Source organism: Apus apus, chromosome 2 (genome assembly GCF_020740795.1).
Source record: "Apus apus isolate bApuApu2 chromosome 2, bApuApu2.pri.cur, whole genome shotgun sequence".
In the NCBI taxonomy this organism is placed as follows: Eukaryota; Metazoa; Chordata; class Aves; order Apodiformes; family Apodidae; genus Apus; species Apus apus.
The window spans coordinates 5,640,112-5,664,127 of record NC_067283.1 but is presented as its reverse complement, the minus strand read 5'-3'; the positions used below and the strand labels follow the sequence as shown (position 1 = coordinate 5,664,127).

At 41.4% G+C, this 24,016-nt stretch overlaps 1 protein-coding gene across 2 annotated transcripts; it reads right to left on the bottom strand.

Moving 5' to 3' along the window:
- Positions 1-633: 633 nt before the first annotated feature.
- On the bottom strand, positions 634-10,728 carry GORASP1 (golgi reassembly stacking protein 1). 2 transcript variants are annotated; one of them, XM_051609497.1, is made up of 9 exons: positions 10,565-10,728; positions 8,094-8,174; positions 6,875-7,078; positions 6,091-6,177; positions 5,604-5,734; positions 4,918-5,059; positions 4,271-4,415; positions 3,321-3,476; positions 634-2,595 (listed from the first exon to the last, which is right to left on the bottom strand). In XM_051609497.1, the coding sequence occupies exons 1-9, from the start codon at positions 10,625-10,627 to the stop codon at positions 2,318-2,320; spliced, it is 1,287 nt and encodes a 428-aa protein (XP_051465457.1). In that variant the 5' UTR covers positions 10,628-10,728; the 3' UTR covers positions 634-2,317. The 2 variants fall into 2 exon arrangements, with proteins under 2 accessions (XP_051465457.1, XP_051465458.1); XM_051609498.1 differs by lacking the exon at positions 10,565-10,728 and adding an exon at positions 10,031-10,248.
- Between the last annotated feature and the right edge of the window lie 13,288 nt (positions 10,729-24,016).

Genomic DNA, 24,016 nt, shown 5'->3' with positions numbered 1-24,016 from the left:
AGCCACTCTCAGGAGCTTCTACCACTCTTTTTAGGTTATGTTCTGAAATTAAGAAATTCTCTTCAGCTTTCTCACTTCTGCTCCTATCAGAGTGCCTTCTACTTTCAGCAGGGAGATTGCTTAAGGCACCTCAAAAGGTAGTCTATATATTGTCAAGAGGAAAGGAATCTGATGAAGTTAAATCTTCACCTCATTTAGCATTTAAATGATACAGTCCTAGGTTAGGAGAACACACCATACTGCTGCTAGAGGTTTAACTCTCTATTGGGTTTTCTAAACAGGTATGTTAATTCTTTTTTCATTACATCCAAATGAACAATGACCTAAAGCCACATAAATATAAACAAAATCCCCACCTCTCCTTCCAAGAACCATCACCATAAAGCAGGCTGGACACACTCTGCCATAAATGTTAAGCTATTTATTGCTGTGACACCTGAAATTTAGTTTAATTTTTGACATTCCCTGCTCTTAATTTTCTAAAGGCTGCTTATGGTAGAGCATTGCTTAAACAAGCTACTACAAGCTTAAAAACAGTTTTGACAGAGGTGTAAAAGTAGAAACTGTCCTAAATGAACAAAACCAGAAAGAGATGACCTAGATGTCTGAAGTCAACATTTCTGTGAAACTTAATGAGTAGCTTGAATTATTTATTTTTAGTGTTTGGTTCTTCACCCTTACAGCAATCAGGTGTGGGGAAGAGGAAATTTACTTTACAATATAGGAAAAAAAATCTGTTCATAACAGATGATCTAGCAGACTAGATTTCAGATCTCTTTACTACCTGCAGGAGAGCTTAATGCACTCTTCTTTAAAGTAGTTTAAAGAAACTAAAGTAGTTTTGACCTCCCTGTTCAGGGCTACTGTATTCTATGTGAAAACAATATTTAAAACCAATTCAGGAGAGGAAGGAATATAAAGGACAGATTTTATGGAAGGGTGCACTCATCTTATGACCTCTCATGTTACAACTTGACAAGCAGCTCTGTGTGATCCAGACTCTCCACCCTGTTACACAAGATTCCAGCATCATCAATCCTTCCACTTAGTGATGTCCATAGGGCACAGTGTAGGAACAGATCAGGAGACAGGGCAGACACCAGGAAATCAGACAATACTGTGCCAAGTACACTCTAGCTTACAGCTTATACACACACCTAACCTTGTACCCATTCCCTTTATTTAGGAAGGACTTCACCACACTAATTGTACCAGCCATAGTGTAGTTATTCCCAATCAGCACCTTTAAAATCACATGATAAATCACTGCCCTGAGGGGTATAAAAACACTCAAGTGTTTCATTCATGTTTGCTATTACATTCAGAAGCTGTTTGAAAAAAGTGCAAAGAAAACATGAAAGCTACAAAAAGCACTAGATGTTGCTGCACCTGTTCCAGCCCCCTATCTTAAAACTTCCAGTGATTTGTAGAAAAACAGAAGTGGGTAAGTAGAAAAGCACAACTAAAGAAAAGCCATTTCTGTCACTACAGAAACTAAGACATGTTCATTTCACTGAAAAGGTTAATCACCCTGGAAACACATGGACCTGATTTAAAATCATCTTTGACAGTTTGTTTCCAATTATCATCAATTCCCCCTCCCTCTTTTCCATGCAAGACCAGCACATGTTCCACTGAAGAGAGGATGTGAATGACAGGACCCACCCAGACCATTCTGTCCTATCTCTGTGCTGCAACTTCAAACCTTATGGTGCTTCCTTTCCTGCAAAAGGGGTTTTAGAGAAGGTACTCTAATAACTTACAGAGGAGGGACTCCAAAACAACAACGACAACAAAAAAACAAACCATTTTGCAGAGTACTAAGTAGGAATAAAGATACCTTAGGGTAGGGAGAAGCCTTGAAAGTCACAAAGCCTGTCATGTCAATTTGAGGTGTACCATTAGAAAAGCTTTCTAGCAAAGTCAAAACCATAAATATTTGGTTTTTATTCCATCAATCATACTGCTAAAATAATCATTAGGAGTCACTGTTCAGGCAGAGAGCCTTCATAAATACATCCAGGAGCAGTTGTAAGCAAACAGGAATTCAGACTGACATTTTGTCAGTCTCTGACTTGTTTCTGCATTAACTTCTCCATTAACTGGGTGATTCTGGACAGCATTCAAAGCTTGAACACAGATCCATCCATTAAGCAATGACTGAAAAAGACAATAGGAGATGCATTTCCTATGATTTCTTCTATAATATTGTCTACATTAACAAAATAGAATAGCTGTAATTCTTTCAAGATCAGAAAAATATTCCAAGCTGTAGCATTCCAGCTTAGGGCAGTCTGTTGATAAAGAAGCATCCATTTCACTCAGGATCTTGTGCAGCCTCTTCTTTCTGTTCACATGGTGCTTCATCATCTGGTTTCACAGGACTAGTGGTTAAGGAGCTCTCACTGTTTAAGAGCAACTTTGTTTCTTGGTTATCTGCATCAGTTCCTGGTGGTGTTTCTGAAGAAATTTCATGAGGGAGAGCAAAAGAAGGTAAAGGTGGAATTGAAGGCAGTGGATCATCCAACTCAGGCTGCTTGACTGGGCCTTCAGAAGGCACAGTTACATCTTCAGGGGCCAAAGCTGTGGAATTCTCTGGGAAACAGAAATTGTAAAAAGCCAAAAGCTGTTAGGCCAACAGACAGTGCCTCTGGTTGCCATACATCTGGACTGGGATACTGAGATACCTCCTACAGGCATCACCAGATTCACAGCCCTCAGGTACATGGGCTGTGTCTACTCAGTTCTCTCCAAATCCAGAAAAATCTGACTGTGCAAATAGGTTTTCAAGAGACCATGAACCACCTGGGCTGCTGTTCAGATAACATCTAGGTATGTTTTATTCTATGTTGCAACCTTTAGTCACCCCACCTTTTAGAAGGGAGAGGAATTCATAATGTGAAGGTGTATTTTTTTGACAGAAAAGTCACTGTTAGGGTGACTGCAATTTTGTTTTCACAACTGTGGAGACACCTGTGGTAACAAAATCTGACCTACACTGTTTTAGAAATACAGAAAGAGATACAGAAAGACAGAGATACAGAAAATACCTACTTTTAAGGTCACTTTAATTTGTATCATCAACATTTTAATTTATAGAAAAAGACACATTCTGTCATCTTACAAAAAAGCCTATTAGTTTTTGACTGCTTCTACACCTGATTTCTGCTACTTTTTCCATCTCATTTTAGCCAATCCCCTCTCTGATTTTTCTTAATCTTGGCTTGTTTCCTACAAGCATGAGCCTGCTGAGCAGGCATGAGTTGGTGCCATTCCAGAAATTAGGTCAGAGGCCTAAAGGAAGACTTTACTCCACTTACCAAAATAAGCAGAAGTGTCAGTGCTCAACGTGAACTGTTCAGTGCCTGCTAACCCATGTGCTGCTGGTGTGTTGGAGGAGGCAGATGAAGACACGTTGGACACTTTTGTTAGGTCAGTGAGTTCAGGAAATGTAGTACCAGACATATCTAGAAATCCTGAAGGAGAAAGGAAATATTACAGTGTTGTTCTGCATTTAACACAAAATTCTAGAGTCAAAAATACATGCTCTATCCAGACTGAAGTCAGTGAAGGCCCCTCCCACTAAATGGGAATGATTAACCTCAGTCAGGAGCACAGTACCCAAACTCTACAGCTCTGAAGTCCAGGGAAGTCTAAAACTTCAAGGAAGCCTGCAACATAAGAAGGACATGGAGCTGTTGGAGCAAGTCCAAAAGTGGCGACAAAGATGCTCAGAGGGGCTGGAGCAGCTCTGCTCTGGAGACAGGCTGAGAGAGTTGGGGCTGCTGAGCCTGGAGAAGGCTCCAGGGAGACCTTAGAGCAGCCTTATAATACCTGAAGGGGCTCCAGGAAAGCTGGGGAGGGGCTTTTACAAGGCCTTGTAGTGAGAAGACAAGGGGTAATGGATTAAAACTGGGAGAGGGAAGATTTAGGTGAGACATTAGGAAAAAATCGTTTAGTGTGAAGGTGGTGAGACCCTGGCCCAGGTCACCCAGGGAAGCTGTGGCTGCCCCATCCCTGAAAGTGCTGAAGGGCAGGTTGGATGGGGCTTGGAGCAGCCTGGTCTGGTGGGAGGTGTCCCTGCCCATTGCAGGGGAGTTGGAACTAGACGATCTTGAAGGTCCCTTCCAACCCAAACCATTCTGTGATGGTGATGATGATGATGAAAACAAGAGCAAGTGCTCATAATCCTGCAAGCTTGTTTAAGACCGTGTTGGTTACTTAGATGTCCTCTAAAGAATTGCTGAAAAAAGCATCTAAGGAAATATACCTGGATCCATAACTCTCTGGAGAGGAGGAGGAGGAGAAAGTGAGCTTTCTGGTGAATAACCACTCATTTCTTGATCTGTGGAGCGATCCAAGTTCATAACCATTTCAGAGCTGTCACTCTGAGAAGCAGGTGCCAATAAGGGAGTCTGGAATCACAGAGTAAGAAGGAATAGCACCTTTTTATATCGAAAGCTTCACCTGAGGATGATCTTCCTATGCAAGTACATCAATTCAGAGAGAACTTATAATGCCAAAACTATCAGCCATGCCACTGATTAGGACATGTTCCAAGGTAGCCTTTTAAAGCCAGTACATTCTTAGAGCAGCCCCTACTTAATTCTTGTAGGTGTATTTTATTTCCTAGTGAGAAGGGTCTTCCTCTAATTTGGTTCTCATTGACTGATACAGCTGTAGCATGCAAGTCTTCAAAACAGGAAGAAAATACTGGCTAAAATCTGCATCAGCCAGCACTGGTGATCTGTCATCTGTTCAGTATCATCAGTTCTCACCTTCCCTTCACCTAACTTCATCTCATTCAACCAAAATTGTACACTGTGCTAAAACAGACTGTGCTATGGATGTTCCAACAAGGCAGAAAATTTTGAAACTCCAGAGAACATGCAAGATAGGAACTTATTTCTTCCATACCTCTGTGTAACCATTAGCAGATGGTACAGGAGTTCCAGCTTCTGGTAAGGGTGAGGGTGGTTTGCTTTCTGGATTTTTCTTTGATGGTACTGACTGTGTTGGAATTCTGTGCAAATAGCCATATCCAATACCACATCCTAAACTGCACAAAAGAAGGAAAAGAAGACTTGAAAATAACGTTCTTAACAAAGCTAGCAAGCTTTGTAAGCAAATTTTGATTGTTTAAAAGGAGGAGTCTTTAATCTATAGGAAGAAACACCTACCTGCAAGAATCATTCCACTTAGAGTACTCAGGAGCACTCTGCAATTGACATGTAGCCATACACAGCTTAGCTTGCATTATACAATGTCTATAGTCTGACCTGACATGGATTTTGTTCTTCCTTTAATTGAACATTTTAACTATGAGAACGTAACTACCAAGGATTCAACACAGGTTTTGCTGTTGGTTTCAACTCAAACAGGGTTAGATCCAGAACACGCCTAATTCCTACTTCTAAGCTAGTTGTTTTTTGGGTTGTTTTTTTTAATGGAAAGATGAACATTTTTGTGTGGCAAGTGTAAGGACACAAGGCTTCACCTGAAAACAGAAAGCTGTAGTCAATAGTAACAATACTCTTAACAGGAGCTCATTTACAGTGAGTATATAACCTGTCATCAGGCAGTGACTCTCCAGAGATCAGTACCTTCCTTCTCCACCCCAAGCTCCATTGGGAGTCACAACTACCTCTCGAATGGAATCTGCTTCAGTGTTATAAACCATCAGCTTCAGTGGCTTCCCCTCGTGGGATTCAATCAGTGAAAAGAAATCCTCTGACTAAGAAAAAAAAAGAAAGTAGTAGTTAGTACACCTCAACATGCAAGGCAAGGAACTGGGAACAAATCAGCATTTTACACAGTTATTTACTTCAATATGAGATACTGAAAACCCTGGGACAGACTAAAAATCACCACTGTAGTTTGATCTTTAGGGACAATTTTTTTTTACTGTCATATTACAAAAAGATAATGTTTACTCAGCCATAAAGCATCTGTCATCAACATCAACTTCCCCAAAATCCCCAAACACTATCCCATACATTTCATGTACATGCTCTTAGATTTATAAACTCCAACAACCTACAAGATGGCAGGCATTAAGACAATCACTGCTTGAAGGAAGACATGCCCTACCTCCTGAAGAATCTGATCAGATCCAACAACATAGTCAGTGTATGGCTGGAGACCAGCTAGAGCTGCAGGAGATGCAGGTTCAACATCCTGTGAAAAAGCAACACGTGTCATCCTGCAACTGCAGCAGGATAAGCAACCTCAAGATGAAAAAGGAAAGCTAACTCCAAACACAACAAAAGGCAAGAACGTTTTGTTTATGGGATAAAACAGAAGTCCTTGAACAGGAGTTCTGTGACACCATCGAGGTTTAACATCTTTCAGAACATGCTGAATAAGAAAGTCCAAGATAATACCAGTGCAACATGAGATACTCTGAAGACATTGAGAAGTTGCATTTATTTAAACAACCAGAAACATAACAAAAGATCATACCAGTCTTTCCTAGTCTCTTCTACTCTTTCAGCTCTCCCTCTTAATTTGGAAATATTTTTGATGCTTTTTTCCAACACTGGTATTACTTTGATGAAGTTTAGCCAACACAGAAACACCTGTCAAAACAGATCTTTTCTTCCTTTTGTCATTGATTCTTTAATATAAGATGAAGAAACCTTAACCCCATCACATATTGATTGGGATAGAGTGGGTTGGTTGGGATGAAGTTAATTTTCTTTACAGAAGCAAACACTGCTTGTCCCTGTTCAAACAGCTCAGACAAGCTTTCAAGCCTGTGTTCCCTCCTTCTGTGCAACTTCAGCACTGTACTTCTACATGCAAGTTGATTCTAAATGTTACACTTTAAAACAAGGTTGTATGAACACTAATGGGCCAAATAATTCTGTCTCACCAATACGTGCCACACATGTTCACTGGCTCCCTGGAAGCTGCAGAACCTCACGCTGGCTCCAAGAAGTCCTTGTCCTCCCCACATGTTACTGGGGATCACCTCTACCTCTCTTATTTTCATTGTTTTGATGTTGTACACCTCCAGCTTCACTGCTTTTTCAGCATTTGCCTTTAGCAGGTCTTTCAACATGTTGTTTTCTTTATTCTGGAAAGCACAGAAAGAGATACATAATTAACATGATTTCTAGTTGTATGTGTAACATAGATGTCACACCTGTGGCAGAAATTGAATACAAAGAACCAACACTGTAAAAGTTTAGGCTCTGTGTTTCATAATCAGTCCCAGCAGTTGTTTTCTTTTATTAGAAAGAAGTTAATACTGTCAGCTCATATCTCTTTATTAAAGTAATTACTATTACTTCCTTTCATCACTTTCCTCTTCTTCGTAACTGCTGTTAAATAACATCAGCAAAATTAGATCACAACTATGTAATTGTAACAATAAGCAACATTTTACTTAATTCCTCTCATCCCAGACTTCACTCAATAACCCTTCAAAATCATCACAAATTGACTTTGAAAGGACAGACTATGTGGGAGCAGCTGAGAGAACTATCATTATTTTTGTCATGTTTAAAGATTGACTGATCTTCCACCAAAATCTACCATTATAATGATCACTTCAGCAAGACACCTCCACTAACAAAAGCAAGGCAGAGTTAATGAAATCAGCTTGTATTAAGCTAGGATGAAGCACACAGCCAAAACCACCAGCCTTTTAAACCAAAACTCAACTCTTCTCTCATAACTCAACATACAGGAACTGTGTTCCCAGTCTCAAGCATAAGCAGGCAGGCCAGGATTCTTTTTCATGTTTTATCAAATGTTGAAATAAGTTTGTTTAAACAAATGTTGAGCTCTTGCCATTGACTCACCACTTCAACATTCGCTTTGTGGCAGAAAACATGCATGAATGAGAAATATCATAAACACTGTGTTAATGTGTTAACAAGCCAAGGTGCCTAAAGGCATAAATAAAGAGTTTCCTCAAATTTGGATCCAGTCTGAAACCTTGAACACAAAAAAGTTTTACTTTACCTTGTTCATGCCACATACAAGAGCTCTGGCTTCTGCCTTTGATCTTTACAACACTCATGTTTCATGCAGGGATAAAAAAACAACCAACAAACACAGAACAATAAAAATAATTTGAAGCTTACAAGCCTAGTGTGTCCTATTGCGATGATGAAATCAAAGAAAGGTTCCAGTCCTCCTTGTTGAGCTGGGGAGTTTTCTTGGACCTGCAAAACATACACTGTATTTTTATTATACATTGATCTCTAGTTATGCTAAGTGACAATGTTAACCTTTAGACTTGATTCAATATTTGCTTTGGAGTTGAACCAGAGATGAGATCCCAAATGACAGACCTAAGGAAGCAGCACACAACTGTGAACTTATTTTTATAGATCGATGAACAGCTGCTGTCCTAGCTAAGCTGTAAAAAAACAAAGTATTGAATCTCATCAGAGACACAAGTCTTGTGATGCACTCCACAGCATGGATTATTAAATACTGAGGACTTCAGAAAAGGGCTTAAGTTTTCAAAGTGCTGCTTCAGGGATTTTCTTCCATGCTACTAACACAGCCTGAGAACTTTGAGAGTCCCCAGTTACATCACAGCCTTTTATTTTTTTACATAAACATAATTTACAGGGTTACCACCCATTGACAGCACAGCAGGAACACTCCAGACCATGCTACAAACTATTCTATGAAACTCCTGGCTGACCACAAGTACAGGTCTAGAAGATTGCAATCACTTTCAAAAGACTCACAAAAAGTAAGAGTTTCAACATCTCAATATCATTTTAAGCAAGTGATTGTAAAGCAGGGGCAACAAATATAGAGAATAGCTATGAAAATTCCTTCACACCAAAAAAACAACCCACCAAAACTTACAACTTGATATATGCAGAGCATAGGAGAGAATACCTACTTCAAGGTGCACTAACAAAGCAATGTGGTGTTAAGGGAACCACTGCAAACACGGTAACAGTTCACACTGTTCTAACAGTTCACACTGCTTCTAACTTTGCTTTTTGTGAACTCAGCAGCACAGCCCAGCACCTGCAACATATTTGACTCCTGAAAGCACAATTTCAGTGCAAAGTTAGAACCCACACATCATCTGAACTAAAAAGTTCATTGCTAGCAAAGTTCAAGCTGCTACATCTTGTATTTTGCTTCGTGCTACTGCTATATTTTATTTTTTAAAGATAAAAGTTGTATCAGTATCGGGGCATTTGCTGGCATAACTGTCTACACAAGTTATAAAACATATCTAAGTAACAGCATAGTTACTTCAACAAGGCTTTTAATGGAAAAGAAAAAAAAAAAGGCAACACAACAATTATGCTTTATTACTAAACAGTCAACACTGCCCACTGTCACCATAACTGGAGTAGTAGCTAGTACTTGGTAACATTCATCACAACCCTAAACTGCATCAAAAGCAGCCAGCTTATACTGAACCAAAGGTTAAAAAGGTTTAAAAAGCTTACATCTCCATTCTAAAAAACGTGCAAGAAGACTTGCAATTCAACTATCCCATTACACCATGTCAAGGATGAGCATGCACACATATTAAGTACATAAAAATGATTACAGAGCTCATGACATTGTTGTTCTTATCTCTAAAAAACATAGAGATTCCCACACGAAGCTGTAAAAAATTATATAAATCCTGCAGCATTTAGTTTTCAAAATGACATGTCAAGAGTTTTATGTATTCCCTGACAAAATAAATAAGATAAATACATAAATTACTTGATCTCCTTCATACTGCAGGTCACCAAAATAACACTCCAGTAAAGACAACAGAGCAGTATCCTGCACTTAACATACAAGGAGGAGGTATTTCATGACCAGGAGTAATTTCTGATGGAGTTAACTCAGGTAAAGAGACTAACAGAAGCAGGTTGGGTCCCAGCACTGGTACTCTAAAGACATCCCTGGCACCTGGAGAAAGACAAACTGCCAGCGAGGTGGAAAAGCAGCATGTGGCAGCAACGCTTCCACTCCTTCAGGGAGAAAGACCATCGGCTACATAAAAATTACAACTTCTGCAATAACCGCCAACTTGTCAGCAACGCACCTGCCTGCCTTGGCACTCCCGAGACGTGAAATTAAACCCAGGTGCCCGCAGACAGTTTGCCGGACAGAGGAAGCCACAAGAACAGAGACAGCGCGAGGAGACTCAGCCCCTTCTTGGCAGGAATTAACCCCCGGCCGAGAAAGACCCAGAGAGAAACGGGTCAGGCGCTCAGGGGCACTGGCGGTGCAGCAGGGAGAGGAGGCTCCAGCACCAGCCTTAGGTAGGGGGGAGAGAAGAAGGACCGTTCCCCACAGCTCCCCCGGGCTGCCCTGCTGCCCGGGCCCCGCAGGCCGGGGCTGCCCGCCCGCTGCAGCCGCGGGACGGGCCCTCGGCGCCCACCGGCACCGCTCCTCCCCAGCCGCCGTGGCAGGTCCCGGCCGGCAGCCGGGGGACAGGGCACCCGGGGACCGCCGGCACAGCCGGCCCCGCCGCTGCCGGGAGCGGGGCTGGGCCTGGCGGAGCCGCCACGGGCGGGCAGGGGGAAAGCGGGACCCCCTCCCCACCCCCCCCCCACCGCCTCAGCGGCCGCCTCACCCCGTGGACGTGGAATCCCTCGGCGCCGCCGTTGGGGAGCTCGGAGCTGGAGCCCAGCCCCATGCCCGACGGCAGCGGGCGGGCCGGGACGGGCCGGGACACGACGGGACGGGACGGACCGGGACGCTCAGGCGGCAGCGGCGGCGGCTCCGAGCATCGCCCGCCGCGCCCTCGGCTGAGGGCGTCACAGGCCCGAGCAAGCGAGCGCCGAGCGCGGCGGCGCGGGGCGGGCGGGGGAGCGGGCGAGCAGCTCCGCTCGGCTCGGCGGCCTGGCGGGGGCTGGGGCGGGAAGCGGCAGCGCGGCTGGGGGGGAGCGCTGGGGGGAGGGGCTGGGGAGAAGGGGTGGGAGAGAAGGGTTGGGGAGAGAAGGGCTGAGAAAGGCTGAGGAGAATCAAGGCTGGGGAGAGAAGGGCTGGGGAGAAGCAGCACTGAGGAGAGGCAGGGCTGAGGAGAGAAGGCCTGAGAAAGGCTGAGAAGAGAAAGGCTGAGGAGAAGCAGGGCTGGGGAGAGAAGGGCTGAGGATGAAGCGGGTTGAGGAGAGAAGGGCTGGGGAGAGAAGGGTTGAGGAGAAGCAGGGCTGGGGAGAGAAGGGCTGGGGAGAGGCAGCACTGAGGAGAGAAGGTCTGAGAAAGGCTGAGAAGAGAAAGGCTGAGAAGGGCTGGGGAGAAGCAGAGCTGGGGAGAGAAGGGTTGAGGAGAAGCAGGGCTGGGGAGAAGCAGTGCTAAGAAGGGCTGAGGAGAGAAGGGTTGAGGAGAAGGGTTGAGGAGACAAGGGCTGAGGAGAGAAGGCCTGAGAAAGGCTGAGGAGAGAAGGGCTGTGGAGAAGCAGGGCTGTGGAGAAGCAAGGCTGAGGAGAGAAGGGCTGTGGAGAAGCAGGGCTGTGGAGAAGCAAGGCTGAGGAGAGAAGGGCTGTGGAGAAGCAGGGCTGTGGAGAAGCAGGGCTGAGGAGAGAAGGGCTGTGGAGAAGCAGGGCTGAGGAGAGAAGGGCTGTGGAGAAGCAGGGCTGAGGAGAGAAGGGTTGAGGAGAAGCAGCGCTGAGGAGAAAGGGCTGAAGAGAAGCCCTTGAGGAGAAGCGCGGGTGGCTGAGCCTGGTCAGGACTCGGCCGGCCCGCAGAGGGTCTGTGACAGCCCTGAGCCGGGCTGCGGCTCCGGGGAGAGGGGAGCAGACCCAGGCACCGCTCCCGGGGAGGGGAGGCAGGCAGCCGGGGGGCCCTCGGCCTCCCCTCGCCCAAAACGCCCCAGACTGCTTCTCTTTCAGATTTCGGGTCGGGGCAGTCCCTCAGCAGCCAGCTTGAATGGCGCTTTGGGTCTGGGAGCCTGTAAGTGGAAGCAACAAGACTTTCACTGACCACATTTCCACGTATATTTTTTTTACAAACCCCTGTAAAAAAAACCAGTTGGCTCATGTTCCCACTCTAACAGCCTTTTTAAAGGCTATGCTCCTGATAGTATCCTCCAGAAAGAGAATATTATTTTTACCCGCACCTAATTTGCACGTTTCGGAAGTGTTTCTGTTCAGTTCCTGCAGGTGTAGATTCTGTATGACACTCAAGAAGAGTATTTCCACCAGCTGAGGCCATCGGCAGCCTTGGAGCTGAAGAGGAAAACCAGTGGTCTAGTGTTGCTGTTTTCCAGTACACAGAGAACCTTGTGTTTCGGTAATTAAGAAGAAGTGGTGATGTTTCCATTCCCCTGACATTTCATGTCTGTTCCACTCTGTTTTACTTAGGATGAATTTTGATTCTGCCTTTATTCATTAATGGAAAAGTTCTGAAAGCTTTTAGAGTAATAGTAATAATTGGAAGCATCACTATGGGGATATAGTTAAAGTGCTAGTTTTATTTCCTGCCCGAATACTTTCATTCCAGTATAAAAGCATCAATTTTAGTAAAACTTGGTAATTACTGCTCTCACCTCCAAGATGTCATTTATCAAAAGGATCCATCCACATAATTTCTGTGGTTCAAGTGTAATGCATAAAGACAGAAGAGAAAAAAATAAACTTGCTTTCTCCATCCTCTTCCTTTGCTTCCAACTGAAAGTCTTTAATTCCTTGTCGCTTCAACACCTATTTATACTTGAGAGCCATACATACTGGCTTATTTCTTCTCCAAAGAAAGACCAGGATATTCTCAGAAGCCTTTTTAAGTAACTTTTAACAGTGTCATCTCTAAGCTGTGATTGCAGATCTGTGCACTGTACTCCTTGAGCATGTGGTAGAAGGGCACCTAGGTATTGAGAAAAACACAAAATTGTGCCAAACATTTTTCTGCTACATACTTGGGAAACTTATCACATCATTATATATATTTTTTTTAATTCCTTTTCTTCAGAAGGTCTCATATAATAATTGTGACAATGGAGAGCTGCAGTGTTGGCCGTGTAATTTTATTTCTAGACAGAATCTGAAAGGGAAGGTCTGTAAGACTCTGTCAACAAAGTAATAAAAATTATGAGAAATGAAAGTTTTACTGGGTACCTGAGTATTATATTCTTGGGAATATCAGCCTGGCTCTGATAAAGGGGTGTCCTGTCTCCCACATCTGTTGGAGTTCCTAGAGATATTAATAAACATGCAGAAAGGAGTGATCTGGTTGTTTAGATTTCAAGAAACCCCTTATCAAGGGTTTATCAAGGAAACTAGGTGGCAATACTGTAAGATATCTTTATTTAGATGGGTGGTTAAAAGTTAAAAAGTAGATTATAGGAGTGAATGATCACTGCTTGGAAAGATCATCCAAAGAGTTATCAAAAAACAGACAAACATAACCCTCCACTGTTTTATCCTGCTTTTCTTCATATTCTAAAAGTCCTGGAAAAAAGAGAGATAAGCAGTGAGATGACAAAGTGTACTGATGTCACAGGATTATTCAGGATAGCAAAACTAAGGATTAATTGCAGAACTGCAGAAGGACCTTGGAAGATTAGGTGGGCAATAAAACCACCAGTATAATTAGGTGTAGATAGATATAAAATGATACATCTCGGGGAAAATCCTGGCTAATTCCACATGTGAAATAGTGGGCTCTGAGCTGTTCAGTAGCAGTTTGAAGTGAGAGCTAGAGTTTACAATGTCTCATTTCAGAAATCAGAAGTAGCCAAAAAAGCAAATCCATAATAATGCATGTTAATCCAAAAGAACTATCAGGAAAACAATGGTCAGCGTTGATTTACTGTATCAACTCGTAGTTTTCTCACACGTCCTATTTCAAAAAGATAAATAGTAGAAATAGGAAAGCTTGAAAAAAGGGCAGCAGGGATGATTACAGGTATCACGAGTTACCACATAGGGAATGAGCATTAAACGAGGGCTTTTTAATTGGGAAGAGAGACAGTTAAAGAGAAAATGTGCTGTGAAATCACAACTGGTGTGGAGAGGGTAGTTGGGAACTGAGTGTTTGCTGACTTTCCATTTAATAACAAGGGGACTGTTGAAACAATGAGGGCACACATCCAAAGTAAGCAAAAGGAGGTGATTTTTCATGCAAGAGTTAACTGAGTTCTGCAGCTCTCCACAACAGGACGTTGTGATGCCAAGAGTTTCTTTGGATCCAAGGGCAAGTTCACTGAAGAAGACTCTGAGAAGGGTTAACAAGTACACAGAAACCAATCCAGCAAAACATATTTTCTGAGCTGAAGCCACCTGAAGGCTGGGGGACCGTCTGAGGGGACAAATAATTTACACTTGTCCCAGTCCTTGTCTTTGCCAGGCGATTTAGAGCTGCTGTGGCAGGTTGAGAGTGGGCTAGAAGTAGCTGTGGTTTAGCCCTAAGCAGCTGTTCTTAATGTCAGTGTTCATGGGTCGTTACTCTTTGCTGTTCCACGTCGTTCAGACAACAACACGTGTGCACTGAGAGCAGCTTGTTGTGGCCAAGCATGCAAATGAAACAAACCTCCTTGATCCAAGATGATGGCTCGGAGTTAATTTATACAAATACCTTTTTTAAGTGATTGCTTATCAGGACAAGAGAAAACCACAGGAATCATAGAAAGGTTAGGGTTGGAAGGGACCTTAATGGTTATCTAGATCCATCCCCCCTGAACAGGCAGGGACACCTCCCACTAGATCAGGTTGCTTAGAGCCTCATCCAACCTGGCCTTGAACACTTCCAGGGATGGGGCTTCCACAACCTCCTTGGGCAATCTGAAATGGGCTCAAGTTGTGCCAGGGGAGGTTTAGATTAGATATTATAAGGAACTTCTTCACTGAAAGGGAAATTAAACACTGGAATAGGCTGCCCAGGGAGGTGGTTGAATCACCACCTCTGGAGGAGATGAGAAGATGTGTAGATGTGGTGCTGGGGGACATGGTTTAAACACTGGACTTGGTGGGTTTAGGTTAATGGTTTCAGGAGTTAGGTTATGGTTGGACTTGATGATCTTAAAGGTCTTTTCAAATGAGCTGTGATTCTATGATATCATCTGGCTCAACCAACCATCTGCAATGTCTCTGCTGGGGAAATGCAAAGTGCTGTCTTACAGTTAGGAAAAGCCAAAAGGAACCATCTGAGTGTGTCATTCTGTTGTCTTTTGGAATTCATTTATGCACATAATAATTGTAAAAATATAGACAAGGGTTTTTTGCTGGTGGGTTTTTGTACTAGTTGTCACAAGTTTCAACAGTCAGCAACTTGGATAATCATTAGCCCAATGTTCCATCCACAGGTTAAATTAGGAGTTGTAGAACAAAGCAAATCTAGGAAAAAAAAAATAGGCATGCTTTAAGTAAATTTCTCTAATCTGCTAAATAAAATAGTACCAAAAATAGCACTGCTGTCACTAGAATCACTGAATCTATCAAATCTGTTCCAGACCACACTTTGGCAACACATTTTTATTTATTTAGAAAAATAATTTAGCTCATATCTATTCATCACTTAAGCAAGGCTTGACTATTCAATTTGTCAACTAACAATTGAAGCTCAGAGCCTTCAATAAATTGCTGAACAAGAGCATTGCATAGCAGGGCTCGGAGTGACCACATTAGGGTATTCTCACAGAGAGAAACCAAGTTTTATTTTCATGTAGCTACCTCAAAGATAATTCTGGGCTACCCTGAAGTTTCAAGTTGCCACGTTGCATGGGAGTTTCTAGAACATTAGAGCCAGCGTGTTTCAGAACGTTAACTAGTAGCTATTTCTTCTTTTAGAGGTAATGAATTTTAGGAATGCAAGACACAGAACACTTGCAGCTCAGACAGGAGAGCCCCGAGGTTCAGCAGCAGCTGGGACTGAGCACAAGCCCCTTACAAGGCAACAGGAGATTTACATCCTGTATCAAAAACAGTCCATTAAAAAAATACATCCTTTCTAAAGGATAAAAATTTACTAATTCACTTTCCAGCCTGGCAAGTGTTGAATGGTTTTGATTTCAACACAATCTGAAAAGTCCCTTACACGTGTTTCAAGGATTAGGAGGCTTTTTTCATTCTGCTCTCTTAGTCTTTGCATGACTTTTCAACGTTTAACACAAGTGGCACGTTTTTGTTTGGATATTTCTTTTTAGGTAATGAAGCTGGTTTAGAGCTGGAAAACAAAAGAAACAGGAAAAATAGAGAGACTAATTAATTACATTATGCAGGAATGTGGGGTTTTTTATGGCTTGACACAGTGCTGTGAAAATGCCTCCTGGACCTAGAGAGGAAGTGTGTAAGTGGCATTTCATCCATAACAAGACAGAAGTTCTCACTATTTAGAAAGTAAAATTAGTTCATCAGACTCTTAGCCAAATATAATACAATATAAATATGCAAAAACTCATGTACACTGTACCTAAAATTATAATGATATAGATTACAGTTCTTGCTTACTATAATCTGGGGAAAATTAATTGATTTTTTGTGTGTGTGTGGGGGGGTATTTCTACATTAAACTGAAACTTTTTTTCTGATGAGGAAGAATGTTTACTTTTTCCTCATTTTATTTTTCCAGTGGGAAAATAAAATAGGGGTTGGAGGTAAAACTGTTTCATCAGGTCTACTTATATTTGGTTGTAACTTTGGAGTTTCTTTGATCTGAATATAAGCTAGAGGCAAGGAATCTGGAATTCAAAGGCTTTCTGAACAGGTCGTACAAGACTATACCACTAAGAGGAAAATCCTGACCTACTGAGAAAGAGGTACAAGGAGGTTAAGAAGAGTTTCAAGCCTCTGCTTCCTGTATTTCTGTCCATGATTCTTTTTCCCTCAGGAATTGCATGATACAGAAAACAATCTGCATTTACACGAGTCTCTGCAAATATACAAAGAGGGCTGTCTGGTCACACCTGTGACATTGCACAAAGGTTACCTACCTGCACACTGGTTTAGTCAAAACTGGTTCTTCCTTAACTGGAGGATGAAAATTCTTGTCGAGCTTCTTGGTAAATACTTCTTGAAACTTTACTTTCAACATTTTACATAATTAATTGTGTATTAGACAGTGAAAACAGGATTATATAGTTGTCAGTAAGAGGCTAAGAGTTATATTTTAGGCATCCTCCATAATACTTCACCAACAGAGGATTTTCCTTTTATAATGAAGTCAGTCAATTATAAAACCAGCTAATTCTAATGCAGGTTTAAAAACATGACAATTGGCAAGTGATTAGAAATAAATTCTGTTTGAAAAAAAAAAAGGCTTCAAGCCACTAGAAATAATGCAGTTGTTACGTCAGTTGTGCAAAACGAGGCCTTAGCATTTGCAGATACTGAATTTGTAAAATAAAGTCATTTATCATTCATGGTAATGGAATTGAAACAATGTAACAGGGAACTGAAAGACTCTGCAGAGAACTGTAAACTGTACATGCTTGTTTTTCAAAGCTCTTTGTATGCTTAGCAATTACAACTGCCTTGCAATATCAGTGTTTTCTAAAGGTTCCTTTGTAAATGAAAGTTGATATATTAAATGTGTCCTGACCATTCTAAAATACAATTAGATATGTAGATACAGGATACAGAGCTGCCCCGAGTTGGTTTTAAGTTCCTTTGTTTCAGTCAGTGGAGAAAAACAGGCACTTCTTGGCTGTTGCTCCTGTAATTAAGGATTGTTCAGTATGGCAGAAGAATTGTGCAATGTGAATAAAGATCTCTGGCTTCTTTCAGAACTGTTTCCTGTAGAATTCATCAGAAGTGATAAAGGAGTCAACATAACAAAATCAAAATTTCAAAGGAGGAAATACTTTCAAATATTAACCCTCTGAACTCGGCAAGCTTGTAACTCGGAGTGAATGAGTTGAATTAGGTAGAAAAATTAAGAATCAGGAAAAATGTCTTTATCAATAATCTTAGCTTGTTATCAATACAAAATACTTGTGTAACAGTATTTCTATAACGAATGTTAAAATGATCAAATAAGTTGACTCTAAACAAACAGTATGTTTTGGTCAAAATTACTGAGAATAGGAACTAGGCATTTCTGAGAACAGATTACAGAAATTCATTGTACAAAAACAAGAGGAAAAACATCTAGTAGATCAAACCTGTTTAAACTGCATTTTCTTAAGGAGATTAATTTCATCTCAAACTTATGCAGATGATTTACAAGACCTCTCTTGTCTTGATTCTGCCCCTCTACTCTGCTCTGGTGAGACCCCACCTGGGGTGCTGTGCACAGCTCTGGAGCCCTCAGCACAGGGAAGACATGGAGCTGTTGGAGAGGGTGCAGAGAAGGGCCACCAGGATGATCAGAGTGCTAGAGCAACTCTGCTGTGGAGACAGGCTGAGGGAGTTCAGCCTGGAGAAGAAAAGGTTCCATGGTGACCTTAGAGCACCTTCCAGTGCCTGAAGGGGCTCCAGGAAAGCTGGGGAGGGGCTTGGGACAAGGTAAAGCTTGTAGTGAGAGGCCAAGAGGTAATAGATCAAAACTGGGAGAGGCAAGATTTAGGTAAGACATTAGGAAGAAATTCTTTAGTGTGAGGGTGGTGAGACACTGGCACAGGTTGCCCAGAGAAGCTGTTTAAGCTCCTTCCCTGGCAGTGTTGAAGGGCAGGTTGGATGGGGCTTGGAGCAACCTGGTCTAGTGGGAGTTGTCCCTGCCCATGCAAGGGGTTGGAAGTAGATGATCTTTAAGGTCCCTTCCAACTCAAACCATTCTGTGTTTCTATGATCTCAGATGGTCCGAGACAGCTACGTGCAGGTCAATGAGTTGAGCTTTAGGTGTCAAACCTGCCATAATAGTCAATGCAGGTCTAGAATGTGGAGAACTTTTTGGCTCATCTGACATAAACGCCTGCATTTGGTCAGATCAGCAGCGTCGTAGTCTCCACTGAGCACACTGGCCAGAGGGTGGTTCCCTTCTCTGCACTGGGCAGCTACTGCAGTTTGTGCAGCCCAGTGTGTTGGACACTGGCAGGGTGTTAGGGCCTGAGCACTGTCCTCTTCTAGCTGGCTAAGCCAACAAATCCAGACCAGGGCCACAGCCCAGGGCTGGGCACAGCCATAGCTGCTATGCTGCTGGGGCTTAAGAGCAGCTTCCAAGGGAAGGAGGGGTAAGTCCTTACTTCTCATACTTTGGGAGATCTCCAGGGACACTAGAAGCCAACATACAAGCAGTTTAATTTAGTCCTGGATGATGATGCATTCAAAAAGATTATCCATTTCACTGGCAAGTAATAATAAATCTGTCAAGGTTTTCAGTCATACTTGTTTACACCTCTCTGAGGACTTGCACAGGGTGCTCATGAACAGAAATTCTAAAAGCAGTTGTCTCCATAACAATGATAAGACTGTTTTCATGTGTATCAGTGCATTAAAATCTTAAATTATTATTGGCTTGTTAACAGTATCACCTCAATTGTAAATAATTGAATGTTGCAACCCTGGAGAAGCATAAATAAAGATATTTCTACACATATAAGTTGCCAGGCAGAGGCAAAGGTTCAGTTGCATCCAGTTTTGTTGATGTTGGTGAACTGTCATCGTGCCTTTCAAGCTTCCTCTTGTGTTCTCAAAAGGGAATTCCCATTTAATGTAGGTAACATATTGATGTTCACTGTTAAAGAAAGTTCTGGTGTTTCCAAAGCTCTAGTGTGCAACTGAATTGAGTAGAGCATGTCTTTAATAGCCTTATTTTTCTTATTACTGAGACTTGCAGAGACAAATTGATTCATTTGCCTGTGCTATTCTGCCACTGCTATCAGAGCTGTTCGGGTTGGTAGGGAAAGGTATTTCCTGGACAAACAGAGCACTGGGAAACGTTCCAGCATTTAAGCTGGGCTGCTTGATGAAGGAGCAGGCAAATGGCATGGATAGCAGTCAAGGAGTAGTGCAGGCATCAGAAATAACTTGAATAGTATTTGGATTAAGTTACCTGAAAGCTTCAGAAAGTCTTCCATGGAATCACAGAATGGTTTAGGTGGGAAGGGATCTCTGGAGGTCATCTTTTCCAAGCCCAGTGCTCAAGCAGGGCCACCTAGAGCCAGTTGCACAGGACCATGTCTAGACTTAGGTCCTGTGTCATGCTGCCAGCCCTGCAAGGATGTGTCAGATATTCTGGGGCACATGAAATTGCTGTATGAGCCTATGTTTAAGTGCCTGAATCACTCCCACGGGAGTCTGGAGATGTATTCTGCTGATTAACTCTCTAGGCTCCAGCCCCCTTGTCATTTTGGTGGCCCTTTACTGGACTCTTTCTTGCCTTGAGGAGCTCAAAACTGGACCCAATACAAGCAAAAGGCTGCTCTAAAAAACTGACAGACATTGTTGCAGTTAGTATTTTGTTTTCATGAATCTCTTGTACACTGTTCAGGATTGTTACAGGCTTTTGAAATGGAACAGAGAACACTGAAACCTGTTCCTTTGGAGCAGCCAAGATCCATTTCTCCTCAGAAGAAGCTGGCAGCACTGATTAATGTCCAGCACTATCTGGGTCAGAAGGACTGTGTACAAGTTACTGAAAGCTATAAAAATGCATTAACATATTCTCCAACAGATAGTAAAGCAAGTCTTTTTAAAAATCTCAATCAACATCTGATTCATAGTATCTACATACAAGATAAGGGAGAGAAATGGCTCTGTTAGTGTTGTGTCCTCAAAAATATAGAAAAGAAAATCATGGAATCATAGGGTTGGAAGTGACCTCTGAAGACCATCAAGTCCAACCCCCCTGCTGCAGCAGGATCACACAGGGCAGATCACACAGGAAAACATCCAGATGGGTCTTGGAAGTCTCCAGAGAAGGAGACTCCACAGCCTCTCTGGGCAGCCTGTCCCAGGGCTCCATCACCCTCACAGTAAATAATTTTTTCCTCATGTTAAGGTGTAACTTCCTGTGTTGTAACCAATATTTATTCATTTTTCAAAACCATAGAATCACCATGGATAAATTATCAAATCATATTTCTGACACTTGAATGGAACAAGAGCCAAAAAGGGTCACAAACACAAAAAGGAAATGCAGCCATGTTAGCCATTTTTTACTTATTAATCTATTCAATAAAATAGATCAGACTGAAAAATATTTTAAAGTGTATGTGTAATATAGTAAATCATCAGAAGACAGTACCATATAACAAATGTGAAAATGATATCACACAACAAAGAGAATTGCTCAGATGTGGTTTTCTACTAGCAATAAAAGCTAGTTCTTAAAACCCATAAAATACTGGTTTGGGAAAAGTCACATTTAGATTTGTGAATGACTGATTCTCAGAGCCATTAACTGGCAGCAAATAGCATTGAATTAGAAATGAATTCCATCCACTTTTTACTGAGAGCTAATGAGATGCAACATACTGCAAGCTTTGATGTCTACCAGACACGTGCAGCTTCATTTAGATAGAACTGCTATTAACATTTTTTCAGGATTACACTGATTTTTGAAGAGGGGCCAGCTTATTATTGTTTGTATTTTACTTCCTCCTCGTTTCCTTTAGTGGTTTATTCATAATAGGAATAATGTTAGCCCTGTCACTTCAGATAATTAATGATGCACAGGGAAAATCAGTAGAGAATATCCTTTGCTGATTACTCATAATTACTTGGATACTGCAATAGTTGTGCTAATGGGGAAATCCATCTTTGATTTAATTACAAAAGTAGATTGAAATTGCATTGAAAATAATTGATTTGCTCTGTCTTCTATGATAGAGCTCAGTAGAGAGAAAATAAGAGGGTCCTGATACTTATTAAAATTGTTATCGAAATACTTCATTTTTAATTACTTCTTATTTTCTCAGATAGAACTGAAGATGACTTATTTTAATTTGGATGATTGATTATCCAGGGCCAATAAATGTTCCCCGTCTACCCACCATCACACTATTTTTACATGAAAGTAATAATAATGATAGGTGAGCATCACTATGGTTTTTTTTCTTCCCAGAAAATGGAGTGGAAAAGGAGTGAAGTAATGGAATTATGAAAATCAGAGCTCTGTATCCCCCCAAATGCAGGCTTTTTAGGACAGAAAAAAGATTCACTCTGTGCACATGTACGAGAATTGAAGAAATGTTTGGGGTTTTGTGGGTAATTTTGTGCCAAAGTGGTGACACTGCTCCATCCATTACAGTGGGACACCAGATGATGGGTTCGGACCTCTCCCTGCAAAGTGGAAATGTCCCACATGCTTGTTGATATGGTAATTATGATGCATTCTGATAGGATTTAAAATCACTGAATTTCCACCATTGCTCAATGCCCGGGCTTTTTCTTTCTGCATCTCCCTGTATTTTTGCAAGTTTTAACCTTCTAGAGGGTGGCAGATCTCGTGTTCAGGGAACAGAAGCATGAACAAGCAATAAACCTTTACCAGAATGTTGTGTAAAAATCACCAGGTATATAACATTATGTAAGCTTGAAGATTGTGTGTTTGTTCAGATTTCCACTCTTAAGTTTTAAAAAATTAACTTGTGGAAATGTGACAACTCTGTTTCCTTAATTTCTCCAACAAAATTTTCCCCTTTTGGGAAAAATCCAGAATTTCTCAGGACTTTCTGTAGTGTCACATATAGAATATGAATAGGCCTGATGTTTTCTGGAAGAGCTTTCTACTTAAAAAAGCTGGACATACTAGCAGCACCTGAATTCTTTTTGGCCCTGTGGCTCTGCCATTATTTCTTTTTAAAACCTTATGCTTTTCCCAAGATATAAGCAGTGTTACTATATCTTAATAATTGCAGCTCTCAAAACAAAACATCCTGCATTATTTAAGACAATAATTAATTTTTGCCAGATTTGAAAGGACCTGATTTATTGTAAGGTAGAGATAAAAAATACTCTACTGCTTTTTAATTTTTAGGTAACTTTTCAGCCATGAAAACATGATTTGATTTGCTGAGAAGTGATAACCTTGGTAAAGCTACATTTTTCTTTGAAAAGGTGAAGAAACATGATTCTTTGTGGAACCTGCATATAATTCCTGAAAGGCCCCTACTGCTGGCAAGGCATGCCAAGGAATATTTGTGGATTGGGGATTTTCAGAGCAGTGCTGGAGAACCTCTGTGCAGTTTATGTGACTGCTTTAAGGCTCAGTTTGCTAAATGTTATTTCTTCATGTGCACAAATATGAAATTAGGGGTTTCAGACTTGCTTACAAGGTAGAACTGGTAAAAATGCAAACTTCTTAATAAATCCAGACTTCTTTTGGAAAGTACTGGAGCATGAAGGTGGGCAAAGCTGTAAGTACAGTGAAACGGATGCTCCACATGTAAGTGTGTTGATCTGAAAATCCCAACTGCTGCTACTTAACACAAGAGCTTTGATTGCAAATATTCCTCCATCTACAAACATTAGGAAAGAAATCCTGTCTTAAATTATTTCACTGAGCCAAGATTCTGACCAAAACCTTTTTCCATAATGTAGTCAGAGAAATAAAATATGTTCTGTAACATATTGTAAAGAGCACCTGTTTATTTGAGGGATTTCAAAGCATTTTTTACACATATAAGTTAAACATATGACTTCTATATTCTACTAATGTGGAGTTTTCCAGTTGTGTATCTAAGTCCAAGTAGTTCTTAGTCTGCTTTTTAGCTTTAGATCTTTTTGGCATTTGGCTTTAAAATGAGAGGTTATAATTATAGGGTTGCACATTTAATATGCATCTGTAAATGATGTATCAAAATACAATTACACACAGCTGATTTGGACTATATAATTAATTGGATGAGAAGCTCTTCTTTTGCTGCATCATTCAGAATGCTCAAGACCAAACTGTTTGTAACTGAAATCTGTTTAACTCAGGTCTTTAGTGATTTCTTTATGCCTTGATTGCCCAGAGCAAGTCTCTAAGGGTGTAAGTGACTGGGATCTGTTAAATATGTGAAGACACAGTAGAGAGTTTCTGGCACAGATCTTTCAGCCTGCACTGCATTGTCTTTGCAGCACTGAATGAAATACTTAATAAAATGTTCATTATGGAGATGTGTTATTTTTTTTTACTTCTGAACATTGATATCTAAATACATTATACAAACTCAAGCTCTTTTAAGAACTGGCTGTGCTGAAATGGGAGGGTCCTGCTCTTCCTCCTGC

What these genes read in the sequence shown, in the direction of transcription:
- GORASP1 (XM_051609497.1), bottom strand. Translation starts at nt 10,627, where the DNA reads ATGGGGCTGGGCTCCAGCTCCGAGCTCCCCAACGGCGGCGCCGAGGGA. An exon ending in CTGATCAGATTCTTCAGGAG is followed by an intron (nt 5,735 to 6,090) that starts GTAGGGCATGTC and finishes TTTTTTTCTTAG; the next exon opens with TCAGAGGATTTCTTTTCACT. An exon ending in GCTTGGGGTGGAGAAGGAAG is followed by an intron (nt 5,060 to 5,603) that starts GTACTGATCTCT and finishes TCTTTTGTGCAG; the next exon opens with TTTAGGATGTGGTATTGGAT.